Source organism: Oncorhynchus nerka, linkage group LG14, assembly GCF_034236695.1.
Source record: "Oncorhynchus nerka isolate Pitt River linkage group LG14, Oner_Uvic_2.0, whole genome shotgun sequence".
In the NCBI taxonomy this organism is placed as follows: Eukaryota; Metazoa; Chordata; class Actinopteri; order Salmoniformes; family Salmonidae; genus Oncorhynchus; species Oncorhynchus nerka.
In genome coordinates this window covers 79,630,607-79,652,127 of record NC_088409.1, presented here as the reverse complement: position 1 = coordinate 79,652,127, position 21,521 = coordinate 79,630,607, and the positions used below count along the sequence as shown (strand labels likewise).

Genomic DNA, 21,521 nt, shown 5'->3' with positions numbered 1-21,521 from the left:
TTGCACCTAAATCAACCATTTATTGGATCATCAAGAACTTCAAGGAGAGCGGTTCAATTGTTGTGAAGGCTTCTGTGCACCCAAGAAAGTCCAGCAAGCGCCAGGACCGTCTGGCAGGTGTGAGTGCATCTGCACGCACAGTGAGGTGAAGACTTTTGGAGGATGGCCTGGTATCAAGAAGGGCATCAAAGAAGCCACTTCTCTCCAGGAAAAACATCAGGGACAGACTGATATTCTGCAAAAGGTACAGGGATTGGACTGCTGAGGACTGGGGTACAATCATTTTCTCTGATGAATTCCCTTTCCGATTGTTTGGGGCATCCGGAAAAAAGCTTGTCCGGAGAAGACAAGGTGAGCGCTACCATCAGTCCTGTGTCATGCCAACAGTAAAGCATCCTGAGACCATTCATGTGTGGGGTTGCTTCTCAGCCAAGGGAGTGGGCTCACTCACAAGTTTGCCTAAGAACACAGCCATGAATAAAGAATGGTACCAACACATCCTCAGAGAGAGCAACTTCTCCCAACCATCCAGGAACAGTTTGGTGACGAACAAGGCCTTTTCCAGCATGATGGAGCACCTTGCCATAAGGGAAAGTGATAACTAAGTGGCTCGGGGAACAAAACATCAATATTTTGGGTCCATGGCCAGGAAACTCCCCAGACCTTAATCTCATTGAGAACTTGTGGTCAATCCTCAAGAGCCGGGTGGACAAACTAAAACCCACAAATTCTGACAAACTCCAAGCATTGATTATGCAAGAAAGGGCTGCCATCAGTCAGGATTTGGCCCAGAAGTTAATTGACAGCATGCCAGGGTGGATTGCAGATTTCTTGAAAAAGAAGGGTCAACACTGCAAATATTGACTCTTTGCATCAACTTCATGTAATTGTCAATAAAAGCCTTTGACAGTTATGAAATGCTTGAAATTATACTTTAGTATTCCATAGTAACATCTGACAAAAATATCTAAAGACACTGAAGCAGCAAACTATGTGGAAATTCATATTTGTGTCATTCTCAAAACTTTTGGCCACGACTGTAGGACGAGTTGATGAAAATCATTTCTTGCAACATTTAAGAACAATCATGAAAAACTGCTGAGCATTTATTTCCAAGGGTCTGCCTGGAGGGTCTGAAGAAATAGATTAGAAACTGTAATCCTGGATTGAGACAAGCATTCCTGATTGCAAGCAGTGTGGGATTAGGGAATGTTATTGTCAATAGACTTCTATCATTTGCCATTGGTCAATTGTAGCTCTGCAATGTAAACATTTAATTTATTCCCCTTCCTATAACATCAGAGGACTGATTATACAGATATACAGTTGAAGTTGTAAGTTTACATACACCTTATCCAAATACATTTTAACTCAGTTTTTCACAATTCCTGACATTGAATCATAGTAAAAAAAAATCCCTGTTTTAGGTCAGTTAGGATCACCACTTTATTTTAAGAATGGGAAATGTCAGAATAATAGTAGAGAGAATGATTTATTTCAGCTTTTATTACTTTCATCACATTCCAAGTGGGTCAGAAGTTTACATACACGCAATTAGTATTTGGTAGCGTTGCCTTGAAATTGTTTAACTTGGGTCAAAGGTTTCAGATAGCCTTCCACAAGCTTCCCACAATAAGTTGGGTGAATTCTGGCCCATCCCCCCTGACAGAGCTGGTGTAACTGAATCAGGTTTGTAGGCCTCCTTGCTCGCACACGCTTTTTCAGTTCTGCCCACAAATTGTCTATAGGATAGAGGTCAGGGCTTTGTGATGACCACTCCAATACCTTGACTTTGTTGTCCTTAAGCCATTTTGCCACAACTTTGGAAGTATGCCTGGGGTCACTGTTAATTTGGAAGACCCATTTGTGACTAAGTTTTATCTTCCTGACTGATGTGTTGAAATGTTGCTTCAATATATCCACATCATTTTCTTTCCTCATGTTGCCATCTATTTTGTGAAGTGCACCAGTCCCTCCTGCAGCAAAGCACCCCCACAACATGATGCTGCCACCCTGTGCTTCACGGTTGGGATGGTGTTCTTTGGCTTCTTTGGCTTTTTCCTCCAAACATAACGATGGTCCTTATGGCCAAACAGTTCTATTTTTGTTTCATCAGGACATTTCTCCAAAAAGTGCGATCTTTGTCCCCATGTTCAGTTGCAAACCGTAGTTTGGCTTTTTTATGACTGTTTTGGAGAAGTGGCTTCTTCCTTGCTGAGTGGCCTTTCAGGCCATGTCGATATAGGACACATTTTACTGTAGATACTGTAGATATAGATACTTTTGTACATGTTTCCATCAGCATCTTCACAGGGTCCTTTGCTGTTGTTCTGGGATTGATTTGCACTTTCCGCACCAAAGTATGTTCATCTCTAGGAGACAGAACGCGTCTCCTTCCTGAGCGGTAATGATGGCTGTGTGGTCCCATGGTGTTTGTACATGCGTACTATTGTTTGTACAGATGAATGTGGTACCTTCAGGCGTTTGGAAATTGCTCCCAAGGATAATCCAGACTTGTGGAGGTCTACAAATAGTTTTCTGAGGTCTTGGCTGATTTCTTTAGATTTTTCCATGATGTCAAGCAAAGAGGCACTGAGTTTGAAGGTAGGCCTTGAAATACATCCACAGGTACACCTCCAATTGACTCAAATGATGTCAATTAGCCTATCAGAAGCTTCTAAAGCCATGACATCATTTTCTGGAATTTTCCAAGCTGTTGAAAGGCACAGTCAACTTTGTGTATGTAAACTTCTGACCCACTGGAATTGTGATACAGTCAATTATAAGTGAAATAATCTGTCTGTTAACAATGGTTGGAAAAACTACTTGTGTCATGCACATGTAGATGTCTTAACCGACTTGCCAAAACTATAGTTTGTTAACAAGAAATTTGTGGAGTAGTTGTAAAACAACTTTTAATGACTCCAACCTAGGTGTATGTAAACTTCCAACTTCAACTGTAGTACCATGAAATGCAAAGAGTTAAACCGCTGCCTATACAACTCCTGCATGAACTCAATATTTTATTTGTTTCTGATGTGAATTTGACCATTATTTGTGAGGACAATGTTTGTTTGTTCCTCTTTGATGACAACAGGATCCTCTCCAAACTGAGGCCTACACGCTTAGAAAAAAGGGTTCCAAAAGGGTTCTTCGGCTGCCCCCATAGGATAACTCTTTTGGGTTATTTTAGGTTCTAGATAGCACCTTTTTTTCTAAGTGTATAAGTAATGTTGAGAATGACTATCGGTTTGGAACATTCCAATGCAAGGAAGAAGTCATGTAGAAAAGCTCGCTCTGTATCAGGTATGAAGGTAAAACCCAGATGCAGACAACGTCGAATTAACAATGGTTTAATAGTCCAAGAGGGGCAGGAAATAGACAGGTCTGCAGGCAGGCTCAGGGTCAGGACAGGCAAGGGTCAAAACCAAGAGAGCGAGAAAAAGAGAGACTGGGAAAAGCAATCATAAATTGTTGGTTATCTGCACGAACCCGGTCTTCACTATGAGTCATCCATACTTCAATTGTCTTAAATCATTTATTTATTAACTAACTAAATAATCACAGAAATGCACAAACAAAAAGGTAGATATGGTTACAAGGAAATGATCGGGGAATGTGCCCTAGTGGGCTAAACCGGCATGGCGGCTTGTTAGACAAAGGGACTGAGGCGGGTGCGAAAGATAAAAGACACTACAAAGTTGATAATTATAACAATTGAAATGCTAATCCTTTGCACATGAACTCTCACTCATTCGGGAATAATTGCAATCAATGTATATATTTACGTTCAGTGTGTCGTCGTGATCTCTGTTGGAACGTTTGTTTCTGTTGGAGAGTTTGTCCGCCCTCTCTCTCTCTCTCTCTCTCTCTGCTGTGGTTAGAATGGATAGTTCAGAGTAACATTCATGCAATGTTGTAATAGAATAGATGTTTCGGTGGTTGTCCATCTTCGCGTTCAATGATACCGAATTCCTAGCTGCAGACTAGTAATTAGTATCAAAGATTTGTTCTTATTCTGTCGGTTAGATAGTCTCAGAGTTTAACCACGTGGTATGGTTAAGAATTTAGCAATGGGCTCAAACCTTAGCCCTCTCGTAATTGAGAGAAGCATGGTCTCTACTCAAGCCTTAGCCCTCTCGTAATTGAGAGAAGCATGGTCTCTACTCAAACCTTAGCCCTCTCGTAATTGAGAGAAGCATGGTCTCTACTCAAACCTTAGCCCTCTCGTAATTGAGGGAAGCATGGTCTGAAGTGGGAAAACCCAGGTGGGGGTTTTATTCGGAACATTGAAAAGAGCTGTCCCATGACGCCAGGTCATGTCTGTGCTCCTGGGGGCGGGCCAATGACTCATTGAAACTTTAAACAGAAATACAATCCTCTCACATTAACATCATTACATAGCATCACATCATTTCACAAATAGTTTCATCTTTACTCATTCATTTTATACAATAATTAGATGCAGACCTCATATCTGAGACTCTTGTATAAACAGGGTTATGGTAATGTGGCTGTGTTGTCTCTCATGAGTTTCACAAAATTTTACCAAACGGACCAGTTCGTAGCTGGCTATTTCACCGACCTTTCATACATTCTCCAGAACATGAAAATGGTTCAGTTCTCAAGTTCTGTGAGGTGGAAGAAATTCCTTTGTTCTCTCTATGAAAACTCACTTTCTCTATATACTGTCTGGCCATGAGGAAGAATCTCCTCCAGGAATTTAGGACCTGCCTAACAGCAGCCTGGGTGTAGGAGAGAGAAGGGGGGGGGGGGGGATGGTGCAGAGAGAGGGGGAGGGTGCTCTCTGTACCCAAAGAGGGCAACGTCATGACACCAGCATACCCAGAAGCTACAGAGATGGAGAGAGGAACAGAACCAAACAAACAACACGCTCATCCATAACATTGATAAGTATAATAAACGTTGCTTAAATTAAACATGAACACTTGTCTGTATATTCCTTATACCATAACCTGTTACTGACGGTAGGTAAGTGTGAAATGTATGTACTAAGATAGGGACGTTAACTAGTGTGTCGACCCACATTGTTAACGTAGCTGATAACGGAGCAGGGAGGCGCGATGAATGTGTGTGTGTGTCAGTGTACCAAATGCTGCCCACAGCCAGTGACGGACTTCTCCGTCACAGCCTCCACCAGACACTGACGGGAAGGGTCAGGATGAAACAGGATAGGAGCAGTGGTGAGCGGTGTTTAAGGTCCAGGAACACCCAGTCAGCTGCAGAGGACCATGTGAACGGAACCTTGGTAGAGGTAAGTGCAGACAGGTTAGAGGCCAGGGTGCTGTAACTCCGGATAAAGAGGCGATAAAACACGTGTTCTTGGGGGGAGCAGGAGAAGACAAGGATGTCATCAATGTAGATGAAGACGAACTGGTTCAACATGTCGCGGAGAACATCATTCACCAGAGCCTGGAACACGGCAGGGGCGTTGGTGAGATAAAAGGGCATGACCAGATATTCGTAGTGGCCGCTGGCCGTGTTGAAGGCGGTCTTCCCCTTGTCCCCCTCTCGTATCCGCACCACATGTAGGCGTGTCGTAGATCCAGCTTGGATAAAACAGTGGCCCCCTGGAGCGGCTCGAAGGCCGAGGAAATGAGTGGTAGCGGATAACGGTCTTCACAGTAATGTCATTGAGTACCCGGTAGTCAATGCACGGGCGCAGGTTCTTGTCCTTTTTCTCCACGAAGAAGAACCCTGCGCCAGCTGGAGAGGAAGAGGGACAGATAAATCCTGTAGCTAGGGAGTCCCCAATGTCGGTCTCTATAGCCTTGGTCTCTTGTCCCGACAGAGAGTACAGACGTCCCGGGGGGAGTGGTGCTAGGGAGAAGGTGAATCCCGCAGTCATAGGGGCGGTGCGGTGGAAGGGAAGTGGCTCGGGACTTGCTGAACAGCTCCCGGAGGTCCTGGTACTCCGCGGAAATGGCGGAGAGGTCAGGAGCAACTTCCGAGCCCCCAGGAAGACGTCCCAGGGCAGGTTGCACCGACTTCAGGCAATGGGCGTGATAGCACCTGTAGACCAGTTGATGAGGGGATTGTGTGGCTGGAGCTAGGAGAATCCCAAAACCACGGGAATCTGGAGGACTTGATGTGCAAGAATTGAATGGTCTCAATAGGATTCCCTGACACACGTAGGTTGATGAGAGTGGTGTTATGGGTGACTCGACCTATAGAGCGCCCATCCAGCATTCTAACATTCATGGGAATGGAGGGGGCAGAGTGGGGATTTTCAGCTCGGACACCAGCATAGCGTCCAAAAAACTCTCATTGGCCCCAGAGTCAAATCTCCAGAGAGATTTGGACTGGTTTCCCCACAGCAGAACGACATGAAAAGAGGTGCGAGTAAGGGAAGCAGAAAAGTTCTCCTTATGGCCCACCAGAGTACTCGCTCCTACCAGTGAACCTGGTCTTTTACCAGGCAAGAGGACACAAAATTACCAAATATCCCGCAATACAGGAAGCTCCTTGTGTTGATGTTCCGCTGGCAGTGCCTCGGCCGTCTTTGGGGACTCTCGAGGAAGGTCGGGAAACCTCGGGTGCTCTCGGCAATGGGACCGTTGGGGACTTCCAGGATGACTCGGAGGCGAGGTGGAATCCCTGGACGTGCGAGCGAAATCAAATTTCCTCTCCATCTGGAATTCCTGCAATCGCCCATCGATGCAGATGGTCAAAGCAATGAGGGAGTCAAGATTCGTGGGTAACTCCCGAGCAGCAAGCTCGTCCTTAACCTCATCCGAGACGCCGTGCAGGAACATGTCGAACAGTGGTTCCTGGTTCCAAGCACTCTCAACTGCCAATGTGCTGAAATCCACTGCATAGTCGGCCACTCTGCGGGTGTCCTGCCGGAGCTGGATTTGCTTCCGGACAGCTTCTCTTCCGGAGAACAGGGCATCAAAAACCTTTCTCACCTCTCCCACAAACCCCTCCAGACTCAAACACATGGCCGGCTGTTGTTCCCATATGGCAGTAGCCCAGGTGAGACCCCTCCCATACATCAGCGTGATGAGGTAGGCTATCTTGGAGTGATCAACGGGGAAGCAGGAGGGCTGAAGCTCAAAAACGAGGGCACAATGAGCTAAAAACACCCAACAGGTGCTCGTTTCTCCATTAAAGCATTCCAGGGGACGTAAGCGGGGCTCCCGGGAAGGTGGAGTGGTCTGTGGGGCGACGCTGCTAACCACCGAGTTACTGAGGGGCGGAGGGGTTACCACCGTGGCAGGCTGCCCCCCCTGGAATTGCTCCAGCAGCATGTCCAACGCCCGGTCATGGCACTCAGCCAACGTTTGGACCCCCTCCATAAGACCATGAAGCAATTCCTCGTGCCTACAAATGGAGGCTCCTTGAGAGGAGATGGCTTACGCAGCTGCCCGGGTCTGCTGGGTCAGTCATGGTCAGTTCGTACTATCAGGCAGAGGTCAATAATCCACAGATGGGGAAAAGGTACAGGTCGGCAGGCAGGCAGAGTGGTCAGGCAGGCGGGCTCAGAGTCAGGACAGGCAAGGGTCAAAACCAGGAAGGCGAGAAAAAGAGAGACTGGGAAAAGCAGGTGCTGAGAACAAAAATGCTGGTTGACTTGACAAACAAGATGAACTGGAAACAGACAAACAGAGAACACAGGTATAAATACACAGCGGGGGAAGATGGGCAACACCTGGAGGGGGGTGAAGAACAATCACAAAGACAGGTGAAACAGATCAGGGTGTTACACTGTGACCTAATAATCAACGTACTAGCTTGCTAAAAAGTTATCAACCACAGTATGAATTAAATAGGTAATTGATGCTGACTGATTCCCTAATTTTCTGAGGGCAACATTTATCTTAGAATAGCTATTTATATAGCCTAATGTAAGATAATCACATCATGTTTGATTTAATGTGGCAGTAAACAACATTTAATGTGTCAAATGTATTATCAAGTAGATCAAGAAGAGTTTGTTTTAGTCAAACGTCCATACGGAGTCCAAATGTTCAAACGGAAACTGTTTCGACATCACAAAGTTTCCATCTTTCTGTGTCTGCAGTTCATAGCCTCAACACTTCCTCAAAACATTCACCCGAGATTTTGACATTTGAGCAAAGAAAAGTTCAACATCGACAGTATAATTTAGGATAATTATATTTCCTGCTTTTTTCTTACTGGAATGTTTTGTGTGAAAGAACTTTGGAAAGAACTGAACCCAAATAATAGTAATTGATGAAGGTTTCAAAACATTGTTTATCCCACAATTTCAGTCCATAAAAAAAAAAAATTAAATTAAAAATTGTGCTGTCTGAGATTGCTTAATTAATAAGGATTTTGAAATGATTTAGACATTTTCTTTATTTTCCTTTTAATACTTATATATTAGTATATTTTAGTATATTTTAGCAATTACATTTACGTTTGATACTTAAGTATATTGAAAACCAAATACGCTATTATCCAAGCAGTATTTTACTGGGTGACTTTCACTTTTACTTGAGTATGACAACTGGGTACTTTTTCCACCACTGCCCTATACTCAAAGTGGATTATGTTTTTAGAAAATGTTACAAAGTAAATAAAAATGAAAAGCTGAAATGTCTTGAATCAAAAAGTAGTCAACCCCTTTGTTATGACAAGCCTAAATATGTTCAGGAGTAAAAATGTGCTTAACAAGTCACATAATAAGTGTGTGCAATAATAGTATTTAATCTGATTTTTGAATCGCCTTATCTCTGTACCCCACACATTTCCCATGCTTGTTCAATGAACCATAAACAATTAATGACCATGCACCTGTGGAACGGGTGTTAAAGACACATGCTGTTTAATCTGATTTTTTAATCGTCTTATCACTGTACCCCACACAGAAACTCAGCAAAAAATAAACGTCCCTTTTTCAGGACCCTGTCTTTCAAAGATAATTCATAAAAATCCAAATAACTTCACAGATCTTCACTGTAAAGGGTTTAAACACTGTTTCTCATGCTTGTTCAATGAACCATAAACAATTAATGACCATGCACCTGTGGAACGGTTGTTAAGACACAAACAGCTTACAGACGGTAGGCAATTAAGGTCACAGTTATGAAAACTTAGGACACTAAAGAGGCCTTTCTACTGACTCTGAAAAACACCAAAAGAAAGATGCCCAGAGTCCCTGCTCATCTGCGTGAACATGCCTTAGGCATGCTGCAAGGAGGCATGAGGACAGCAGATGTGGCCAGGGCAATAAAATGCAAGGTCTGTACTGTGAGATGCTTAAGACAGCACTACAGGCAGACAGGACAGACAGCTGCTTGTCCTCGCAGTCGCAGACCCCGTGTAACAACACCTGCACAGGATCGGTACATCCGAACATCACACCTGTGGGACAGGTACAGGATGGCAACAACAACTGCCGAGTTACACCAGGAACGCACAATCCCTCAATTAGTGCTCAGACTGTCCGCAATAGGCTGAGAAAGGCTGGACTGAGGGCTTGTAGAGCTGTTGTAAGGCAGGTCCTCACCAGACATCACCGGCAACAACGTCGCCTATGGGCATAAACCCACCATCGCTGGACCAGTCAGGACTGGCAAAAAGTGCTCTTCACTGATGAGTCGTGGTTTTGTCTCACCAGGGGTGATGGTCGGATTTGCGTTTATTGTCGAAGGAATAAGCGTTACATCAAGGCCTGTATTCTGGAGCGGGATCAATTTGGAGGTGGAGGGTCCGTCATGGTCTGGGGCGGTGTGTCACAGCCTCATCGGACTGAGCTTGTTGTCATTGCAGGCAATCTCAACGCTGTGCGTTACAGACATCCCCCAACCTCATGTGGTACCCTTCCTGGAGGCTCATCCTGACATGACCCTCCAGCATGACAATGCCACCAGCCATACTGCTCATTCTGTGCGTGATTTCCTGCAAGACAGGAATGTAAGTGTTCTGCCATGGCCAGTGAAGAGCCCGGATCTCAATCCCATTGAGCACGTCTGGGACCTGTTGGATCGGAGGGTGGGGGCTAAGGCCATTCCCCCCAGAAATGTCCGGGAACTTGCAGGTGCCTTGGTGGAAGAGTGGGGTAACATCTCACAGCAAGAACTGGCAAGTCTAGTGCAGTCCATGAGGAGGAAATGCACTGCAGTACTTAATGCAGCTGGTGGCCACACCAGATACTACTGACTGTTACTTTTGATTTTCATCCCCCCTTTGTTCAGGGACACATTATTCCATTTCTGTTAGTCACGTGTCTGTGGAACTTGTTCAGTTTATGTCTCAGTTGTTGAATCTTATGTTCATACAAATATTTACACATGTTAAGTTTGCTGAAAATAAACGCAGTTGACAGTGAGAGGATGTTTCTTTTTTTGCTGAGTTTACAATTATTTGTAAAGTCCACCAGTCAAGCAGTGAATTTCAAACACAGGTTTTCCAATGCATTGCAAAGAAGATCACCTATTGGTACAAATAAAAAAAAGCAGACATTGAATATTCCTTTGAGCATGATGAAGTTATTCATTACACTTTGGATGGTGTATCAATACACCCAGTCACTACAATGATACAGGTGTCCTTCCTAACTCAGTTGCCAGAGAGGAAGGAAAGAGCTTCTGGATTTCACCATGAGGCCAATGGTGACTTTAAAACAATTAGAGTTTAATGGCTGTAATAGGAGAAAACTGAGGATGGCTCAACAAAATAGTTACTCCACAATACTAACCTAAATGATAGAGTGAAAGAAAGGAAGCCAGTACAGAATACAAATATTCCAATACATGCATCCTGTTTGCAATAAGGCACTAAAGTAAAACTGCAAAAAATGTGGCAAAGTAATGAACTTCATGTCCTTAATACAAAGTGTTATGTTTGGGGCAAATCCAACACGAGTACCACTCTTCATATTTCAAGCATGGTAGTAGCTGCATGTTATGGGTATGCTTTAAATCTGCATAATTTCAGCGGGACAATAACCTAAAACACAAGGTCAAATATACACTGTGGTTGCTTACCAAGAATGTTCCTGAGTGGCCTAGTTAGAGTTTTGACTCGGCTTTAACATCTAATGCAAGGCTGTCTAGGCAATGATCAACAACCAACTTGACCAACTTAAAAATTATAATGTCCATATATTGTATAATCCAGGTGTGCAAAGCTATTAAATATTTACCCAGAAATACTCACAGCTGTAATCACTACCAAAGGTGATTCTAAAATGTATTGACTCAGGGGTGTGAATACGTATGTAAATTAGACATTTCTGTATTTACTTTTCAATAAATTAGCAAAAATACTTTGTCATTGTTGGGTATTGTGTGTAGATTGGTGAGAAAAAATATATTTATTCAATTTTGAATTCAGGCTGTAACACAACAAAATGTGGAATAAGTCAAGGGGTATGAATACTTTCTGAAGGCACTGTATAGCCTATGTCAGGTGTGAGTCATGCAGCAAATGTAGCCCAACCACAAATGGTAACTAGGTTCTAAAATTATGTCACCATCACAGTGTTCCTAGAAATTAAAATATTTTTAGAGAGAGACCGCAAAGTGCTCACCTAGCAGAATGTGTTTTTTCCCCTTCTGAAACGGATACCGTGGTAATAGAAAGAATGTTGATTGCCTCACATGTCACATCCTGTCATTTTGAGGAAGCCAAGCATTCGTTCTGGGTTAGTTTAGTGCAGTTAACACTTAACTACCATCAGAGTTGGTCAGAGTACAGAAAGGCTTCTTTAAGATTACATTAGACTGAACTTTAAAACCAAACAACATCAACACAAAATGCTACAGAGGGCAGCTTCAAATGTTTCAGACAAACCAAAGCTCAGTAAACCAAAGGTAGGTGGAAACACATTATTTCTAAGTAGCATGTTTAAATACATTGAATTGATAAGTATTTGTGTAGAATTGACAACTCTTTAGTGCTAACTACCCACAATAGTTAGCACTAAAATGTGATTCTAACTAAAAGAAGAAGCAGTGTCTGACTGATGATGAGTAGAAGTGCAGCAGATATATGGTCAAAGTTGTGAGGAGGGGGAGGGTCCGTCAAATTACTCAAAAGGTTCCCTAGATTGCTGCAGTGTGGGGTCCTGGTATGTAATAGGGATTTACTGGAATTATTCATAAAATACTTTTAGGTTTATGAAAATCTATTAGCTGTACCTCACAAGCACATCATGATAGAGATACACGCATAGTGCAAATGGGATTGAGTTCAAGTAGCCTCACGTGCCAGACTTCTAGGCTCAAGACACATTGCTCAAGACAATGGCGCAGTATAACTGTAAATCAAGGGAGTAGGATAAAATAATTAATTACCACTGATTTGGTCCCTTTCTCATCCTACACAGTACTTATATTTGCGTAGTGTATAAAAACGTCTACCTATGTCATAAGAAACGTAAAAGGAAAGGAAATCATCAAAAACCCATAGTGATTTGGTGGGATGGGTGTGCAACATGTATTGCATAATGTTCCAGATTGAGTCCTGACTCCTGCTGCCACTGTGACAAACACATATTCAATGTGTCATCTGTGATCTCTCCATGCAGCGCTCCACCAGTTTTGGGCGATTTGACGGCATCAGACAACCATCACCAGCCGGACTAGAGGAAAATGTAACAAAAGTGACAGAGGAGTCTGGATGTGAGAGTTCTGATCAGACCAAACAAGGCAGCCTGGGGAAGAAGATGAAGGCCATCTCTCTAACCATGCGCAGGAAGATGGGCAAGAAGCACTTCAAAACCTTCTCTGAGGAAGCTGTGAGTTACACTACAGACTGCCTCTTTCTCATCCTACACAGTACTTATATTTGCGTAGTGTATAAAAACATCTAGAGCTCTTAAAATATTGCATATTTTCCATCTGACTGGCTATAACCCACATACTCAAATGCACCATTGTGACGTCTACCTACGTCATAAGAACACTCTTGTAAAATACACTATATATACAAAAGTATGTGGACACCCCTTCAAATTAGTGGATTTGGCCATTTCAACCACACACATTGCTGACAGGTGTATAAAATCGAGCCCACTGCCATGCAATCTCCATAGACAAACAATGGCCTTACTGAAGAGCTCAGTGACTTTCAATGTGGCACGGACACAGGATGCCACCTTTCCAACAAGTCAGTTCTTCAAATTTCTGCCCTGCTAGAGCTGCCCTGGTCAACTATAAGTGCTGTTATTGTGAAGTGGAAACTTCTAGGAGCAACAACGGCTCAGCCGCGAAGTGGTATGCCACACAAGCTCAAAGAACGCTGAAGCATGTAATGCGTAAAAATCGTCTGTCCTCGGTTGCAACACTCACTACCAAGTTTCAAACTGCACCTGGAAGCAATGTCAGCACAATAACTGTTAGTTGGAAGAAATGGGTTTTCATGGCCAAGCAGCCGCACACAAGCCTAAGATCACCATGCGCAATACCAAGCTTTGGCTGGATCAAAATCAAATCAAATTTATTTATATAGCCCTTTGTACATCAGCTAATATCTCAAAGTGTTGTACATAAACCTAGCCTAAAACCCCAAACAGCAAGCAATGCAGGTGTAGAAGCACGGTGGCTAGGACAAACTCCCTAGAAAGGCCAAAACCTAGGAAGAAACCTAGAGAGGAACCAGGCTATGAGGGGTGGCCAGTCCTCTTCTGGCTGTGCCGGGTGGAGATTATAACAGAACATGGCCAAGATGCTCAAAATGTTCATAAATGACCAGCATGGTCAAATAATAATAATCACAGTAGTTGTCGAGGGTGCAGCAAGTCAGCACCTCAGGAGTAAATGTCAGTTGGCTTTTCATAGCCGATCATTAAGAGTATCTCTACCACTCCTGCTGTCTCTAGAGAGTTGAAAACTGCAGGTCTGGGACAGGTAGCACGTCCGGTGAACAGGTCAGGATTCCATAGCCGCAGGCAGAACAGTTGAAACTGGAGCAGCAGCACGGCCAGGTGGACTGGGGACAGCAAGGAGTCATCATGCCAGGTAGTCCTGAGGCATGGTCCTAGGGCTCAGGTCCTCCGAGAGAGAGAAAGAAAGAGAGAAAGAGAGAATTAGAGAGAGCATACTTAAATTCACACAGGACACCGGATAAGACAGGAGAAGTACTCCAGATATAACAAACTGACCCCCCGACATGTAAACTACTGCAGCATAAATACTGGAGGCTGAGACAGGAGGGGTCAGGAGACACTGTGGCCCCATCCGATGATATCCCCGGACAGGGCCAAACGAGCAGGTGTCCATATACTTCTGGTCATGTAGTGTAAGTTTGGCCAAGCAAGACTCAATGTGTATTGAAATTAGGTCTAAGTGACAAAATAGTATCCAAAAACCTAGTCAGTATCTGTTATTTATATAGCAAAGGAATCCACCCTGAAATGATTTAGCTTACTCACATAGTGGCTTGTCCATCTTGTATTTCCCCATGCAGGGTGAGGACACTGACAGAGACCTAGAGGAGGAAAAAGAGAGCAGTCCTGTTGAGAAAGGCTCTGAAGAGACCAGCAACTCTCTGGAGAGCCTCTGCAGCGGACAGAGCTCCTCCAGTAAGTCCTCTCCACAGGGATGTGAACAGAAAGTAATGTCTCTCCTCATACAAGTCTGTAAATGAAGTTACATGTTTGTAAATGAAGAATAAGCTAATGTGATGTGTTTTCATTTATTTTATTTTACCATTGTATTACCATATTATTAAGATGGCCCCGGAAAAGAAGTCTGACGTTTTACGTGTTCCTATCCAATTGTGTTTTTTTTGTTTCTTTGCGTTGTTTGTAACTTGTTTTTTTTAAACTTATTTTGTATTTTGTACATAATGTTGCTGCTCTCTTATGGACATCAGAATTGCGATTACTCACCATGAACTGGCAGAATCCTTTTTTTCCTTTAACGAGTCCGACGAGCCCAACGTGAATGACATACTACTTTCCTGGAAACGTGAAGAGAAAGCAGAGAAAAATGGGCCGGAGGGCGGACTGTCTTCTGAGAATTCGTAGGTGATCGAATAAACCCCCACTGCCTTCCATTCTGCTAGCAAACGTGCAATATTTGGAAAATAAAATCAATGACCTACGAAAGATTAAACTACTGGACATTCAAAACTGTAATATATTATGCTTCATGGAGTCGTGGCTGAACGACAACACTATCAACATACAGCTGGCTGGTTATATGCTGTATCGGCAGGATAGAACAGCGGCGTCTGGTAAGACAAGGGATGGCGGACTATGTATTTTTGTAAACAACAGCTGGTGCAAGATATTTAAGGAAGTCTCAAGGTTTTGCTCTCCTGAGGTAGAGGTATCTCATGATAAGCTGTAGACCACACTATCTACCTAGATAGTTTTCATCTGTATTTTTTTGTGGCTGTCTACATACCACCACGAACTGATGGTGGCACTAAGACTGCACTCAATGAGCTGTATTCCGCCATAAGCAGGAAAACTTAAATCGGTTTTACCAAATTTCTATCAGCATGTTAAATGTTTTACCAGAGGGGGAAAAAACTCTAGACCACCTTTACGCCACACACACAGAGATGCATGCAAAGCTCTCCCTCACCTTCCATTTGGCAAATATGACCATAATTCTATTCTCCTGATTCCTGCTTACAAGCCAAAATTAAAGCAGGAGCACCAATGACTCAATGAATGATAAAGTGGTCAGATGAAGCAGATGCTAAGTTACAGGACTGTTTTGCTAGCACAAACTGGAAAATGTTCCGGGATTGCTCCGATGGCATTGAGAAGTACATCACATCAGTCATTGGCTTCATCAATAAGTGCATCGATGACGTCGTCACCACAGTGACCGTACATGCATACCCCAACCAGAAGCCATGGATTACAGGCAACATCCACACTGAGCTAAAGCCTAGAGCTGCCACTTTCAAGGAGCGGGACTCTAACCCGGAAGCTTATAAGAAATCCCGCTATGCCCTGCGACGAACCATCAAACAGGCAAAGTGTCAACACAGGACTAAGATTGAATCGTACTACACCGGCTCTGATGCTTCTCGGATGTGGCAGGGCTTGTAATCCATTACAGACTATAAAGGGAAGCACAGCCGAGAGCTGCCCAGTGACACGAGCCTACCAGATGAGCTAAACTACTTCTATTCTCGCTTCGAGGCAAATAACACTGAAACATGCATGAGAGCATCAGCTGTTCCGGAAGACTGTGTGATCACGCTCTCTGCAGCCGATGTAAGTAAGACCTTTAAACAGGTCAACATTCACAAGGCTAGACGGATTACCATGACGTGCACTGTGAGCATGCGCTGACCAACTGGCAAGTGTCTTCACTGACATTTTCAACCTCTCTCTGTCCGAGTCTGTAATACCAACATGCTTTAAGCAGACCACCATAGTCCCTGTGCCCAAGAACACTAAGGTAACCTGCCTAAATGACTACCGACCCGTAGCACTCACATCTGTAGCCATAAAGTGCTTTGAAAGGCTGGTCATGGCTCACATCAACGCCATTATCCCAGAAACCCTAGACTCACTCCAATTTGCATACCGCCCTAACATATCCACAGATGATGCAATCTCTATTGCACTCCACACTACCATTTCCCACCTGGACAAAAGGAACACCTATGTGAGAATGCTATTCATTTACTACAGCTCAGCGTTCAACACCATAGTGCCCTCAAAGCTCATCAATAAGCTAAGGGCCCAGGGACTAAACACCTCCCTCTGCAACTGGATCCTGGACTTCCTGACAGGCCGCCCCCAGGTGGTAAGGGAAGGTAACAACACATCCGCCACGCTGATCCTCAACACAGGGGCCCCTCAGGGGTGAATGCTCAGTCCCCTCTTGCACTCCGTGTTCACTCATGAATGCACGACAAGGCACGACTCGAACACCGTCATTAAGTTTGCCGATGACACAACAGTGGTAGGCCTGATCACCGACAATGACAAGACAGCCTATAGTGAGGAGGTCAGAAACCTGGCCGTGTGGTGTCAAGACAACAACCTCTCCCTCAACGTGAACAAGACAAAGGAGATGATTGTGGACTACAGGAAAAAGAGGATTGAACACGCCTCCATTCTCATCGACGGGCTGTAGTGGAGCAGGTTGAGAGCTATGAATTCCTTGGTGTCCACATCACCAACAAACTAACATGGTCCAAGCACACCAAGACAGTCGTGAAAAGGGCACGACAAAACCTATTCCCCCCCAGGAGACTGAAAAGACTTGGCATGGGTCCTCAGATCCTCAAAAGGATCTACAGCTGCACCATCGAGAGCATCCTGACTGGTTGCATCACTGCCTGGTATGGCAACTGCTCGGCCTCTGACCACAAGGCACCACAGAGGGTAGTGCATACGGCCCAGTACAACACTGGGGAAAAGCTTCCTGCCATCCAGGACCTCTATGCCAGGCGGTGTCAGAGGAAGGCCCTAACAATTGTCAGACTCCAGCCACCTAGTCATAGACTGTTCTCTCTGTTACCGCATGGCAAGCGGTACCAGAGCACCAAGTCTAGGTCCAAGAAGCTTCTAAACAGCTTCTACCCTCAAGCCATAAGACTCCTGAACATCTAATCAAATGGCTACCCTGACTATTTGCATTGCCCCCCTCTTTTATTTTACATCGCTGCTACTCTCTGTTGTTATCATTTATGTATTGTCACTTTAATAACTCTACCTACATGTACATATTACCCCAATTATGTAACGGTTTTCTTTAGGTGAAGTAGAGGCGGACCAAAATGCAGCGTGGTTTCTTTGATTCATGTTTAATAACAAAAGATAAACACCACAAAAACAATAAACGTGAGAAAACCTAAACCAGCCCTATCTGGTGCAAAACACAGAGACAGGAAACAATCACCCACAAACACACAGTGAAACCCAGGCTACCTAAATATGGTTCCCAATCAGAGACAATGACTAACACCTGCCTCTGATTGAGAACCATATCAGGCCAGACATAGAAATAGACAAACAAGACATCCAACATAGAATGCCCACTCAGATCACACCCTGACCAACTAAAACATAGAAACATACAAAGCAAACTATGGTCAGGGTGTGACAAATTACCTTGACTAACCGGTGCCCCCATGTATATATACATTGACTCTGTATCGGTACCCCCATGTATATAGTCTCGCTATTGTTATTTTACTGCTGCTCTTTAATTGTTACTTTTATTTCTTATTCGTTTTTTTTTCACTGCATTGTTGCTTAGGGGCTCGTAAGTAAGCATTTCACTGTAAAGTCTACAACTGTTGTATTCGGCGCATGTGACAAATAACATTTTATTTTATTATTACCATCATATTACAATATTAGGATAGGCTTGTAACCTTCCCTCCAACACAAGGATACACACACAACCTATTCTTGGTCCATGGGTAAATCTGTGCAGTGTAATCATAATGTGATGTATTGTCCCCTGTTGGCTCAGGTGGTTTGGCCAGCGTCTCAGATGGCTCCAGTACCAGAGACAGTCTGAGACTAGAAGAGGACGGCTCCTACAACGGACACTTTTGTGGTAGAGCACGGGTCCACACAGACTTTGTTCCCAGCCCATATGACACTGACTCCCTCAAACTCAAGGTAGACAGAAGATAATGTTTCCAGAATGGGTGTATTGTGAAATGCTATGAAAGCTGTTTGTAAGTGCTGTTTCATGATCTATATGTATGAGTCCAATCTATTGATGTCTCTTCCCAGGTTGGAGACATTATCAGCATCATCAGTAAACCTCCCATGGGCATATGGACAGGGATTCTGAACAACAAAGTGGGCAATTTCAAGTTCATCTATGTTGACATGCTCATGGAGAAAGAAAGAGAGGAGGAGGCGCCAAAGATCAGGCCTCAGAGGATGAGCAAGAGACCACGACCAAAGACACTACTGGAACTACTGGAGCGGCTACATCTAGAGGTGAGTGCTCGGATGGCATGGCTAGAAGGGATCCATCTATTGTCAAATTAACTTCAGATTTGACTTTTCGTAGCAGGTTAGGAGAATTAACCTAGCAGGTTAGAATAATTGGGCTAAGGTTAGGAAAAGGGTTATGGTTAGCTAAAATGACGTTAATTTGACAAAAGCTGGATAGCTTCTAGCCATGGTCAAGCTCTGACTCTTTAAATGACTTCCAAATACAGACACATTTTGTTCTTTCCTCTTTACAGTAACCAATCAGTGTTGTCTCAAATGCACAACAAACATTTTTAATATGCATAAGCATAACCTAAAGCACTCAAATGTGAACAGATTAGTATAAGATTATGAAAGGTAGATGAGATGGAACTGTATCTTGTTTATTCAAGGAGTATGCATCTGCACTGCTTCTGAATGGCTACCAGACAGTAGAGGACCTGAGGCACCTGCAGGAGAAACACCTTATAGAGCTGAACGTGATGAATCCAGAACACAGAGTCAGGCTGCTGGCTGCTGTCGACTGCAGATATACAGAGAGTGAGTAGCAAAACCAATTTCTACTGTAGCCTAGCCCTACTGTATTTATATTTGGGCAAAGGGAATAGCCAATTGATCTTTGTATGTTATAATAAGCAGATGCTTATCGCTGCTATTATTTTAGAATTGCTCATCCTGCTGAGTTGGCACCAGTCAGAGAGAAACTGCTTAAAGAGACAAAATGTCTTCCTCTATAAAACACTGCAAGGCTCTGAAACATAAAATGAAACAGAAAGATTGGTCTCCAATCCAGATTAGGAAATGAGCAATACTAGACCGTTTCTGTCAGCTGCTTACAAAACAGGATGCGTACAATTAGCATAAAGGTTATTTATGTTTGTGTCCCCACATAACTCCATTTATGTTGGTCTAAATTAAGGTCATAAATGTCTGTTTGAGCTAATTTCGGACCAAACAGATAGCACTGCCACCCTGGCTGAACCAGATATCGTGACTGTGGGCTAGTTTCGGACCAAACAGATGGCACTGCCACCCTGGCTGAACCAGATATCGTGACTGTGGGCTAGTTTCGGACCAAACAGATGGCACTGCCACCCTGGCTGAACCAGATATCGTGACTGTGGGCTAGTCTCGGACCAAACAGATGGCACTGCCACCCTGGCTAAACCAGATATCATGACTGGCTGTTGGCTAACCCTGGCAAAGATTACCAGTCAGGGATGGATCTAGTCATTAAATCAAACTTAATTCCATTTGGATGGTTTGAGAATGGCAACCAAAATTAATTTAAATTGACTTGGATCGGGGCAGCTAAGCTGGCAACCCACAGGAGTCTGTCTGGGTCTGAGGATCCAACCAACCAGACTGCTTTGTTCTTGTGTTCGCAGGCGATGATGTGAGGGAGAGTGAGGAGCCCTCTTCATCACACAGTTTGAAGGTGGAGAAGAGCGACTGTCCAAGAGACTCAGGCTGCTTTATTCTTTCAGAGTGCTCTGAAAACAGAAAAGAGGACACAGAGAGCCAACCAGTCACACACTGATAGGCCAGACTATCCTAACTAACAGGTTTTGACATGTAAATTACAATGGCTCACCATGTTTGTCTTGTCTGTATTTGGTTTAACAAGATGGGATTTAATTAATTAAATGTTAAATGTAGCCAATTTTTCTTAAAACCAATGCATTTATTCCTCTTTTATGCACCTTTTATCTAACCTATTCATTCACATGAAGCACAGGTGTCAAACTCATTCCACGGCGGGCCGAATAGCTGCGGGTTCTCACTCCTCCCTAGTACTTGATTGATGAATAAAGATCACAAATTAGAAAGGAACTCCCCACACCTGATAGTTTATGTCTTAATTGAAAGGAAAACAACTAAAACTTGCAGACACTAGGCCTTCCATGGAATGACACCCCTGACAAATTATATTTGACTTAAATCAAATCTTAATGTTTGTGTATTGTGCTGGAAACTATGGTGTGTGTGTGTGTTTGGTTTTACTATCCTTGTGGTGACAGAAGGCTATTTCAGGCTTAAGGGGTTAGGTTTAGGAGTTAGGGGGTTGTGGTTAGGGTTAGGTTTAAGGTTAGTTTTAAGGTCAGGGAAAATGGGATTTTGAATGGAAATTCCTTGTCCCAACAAGGATAGTAAAACAAATATGTGTGTGTGTGTGCACGGGAGTTTTTACATATCTTTTTGAACAATCCTGGTTCAACAAAATGTACAGTACCAGTGGAGGCTGCTGAGGGGAGGACGGATCATAATAATGGCTGAAACGATCGAATGGAATGGCATCAAACACATGGAAACCATATGTTTGATGTATTTGATATCGTTCTACTTTTTCCGCTCCAGCCCTAACCATAAGCCGTCCACCCCAATTAAGTTGCCACCAACCTCCTGTGAAATGTACATACTTGTAGAACTCAATAAGTGCAATATGTCACACATTAATAAAGTATTTATGCATCAAGTCATCTGTCTAACTAATCCGTTAATTTGTACTGCACTGAATGTATAATATATTTTCAATCAAAATGTGCACAGAAAAGGTGTTGCAGTTGTACAATATTGCTACATGTTGCATGCCTCAAAATGTTACGACGCTGAACACACTAATTTGAACGTCATATACGACTAGTGTTCATGG

General features: G+C 43.6%; 1 protein-coding gene across 2 annotated transcripts; it reads left to right on the top strand.

The window, feature by feature from the left end:
* Positions 1 to 11,631: 11,631 nt before the first annotated feature.
* Positions 11,632 to 21,348, top strand: LOC115141948 (SAM domain-containing protein SAMSN-1-like). Of its 2 annotated transcripts, none has more exons than XM_065000474.1 (7): positions 11,632 to 11,804; positions 12,521 to 12,730; positions 14,401 to 14,516; positions 18,385 to 18,541; positions 18,659 to 18,871; positions 19,261 to 19,408; positions 20,257 to 21,348. In XM_065000474.1, exons 1-7 carry the CDS (start codon positions 11,748 to 11,750, stop codon positions 20,406 to 20,408), a joined length of 1,053 nt encoding a protein of 350 aa, XP_064856546.1. In that variant the 5' UTR covers positions 11,632 to 11,747; the 3' UTR covers positions 20,409 to 21,348. The 2 variants fall into 2 exon arrangements, with proteins under 2 accessions (XP_064856546.1, XP_029537236.1); XM_029681376.2 differs by having other exon boundaries at positions 11,634 to 11,804; positions 14,401 to 14,515; positions 18,390 to 18,541.
* Positions 21,349 to 21,521: the final 173 nt, after the last annotated feature.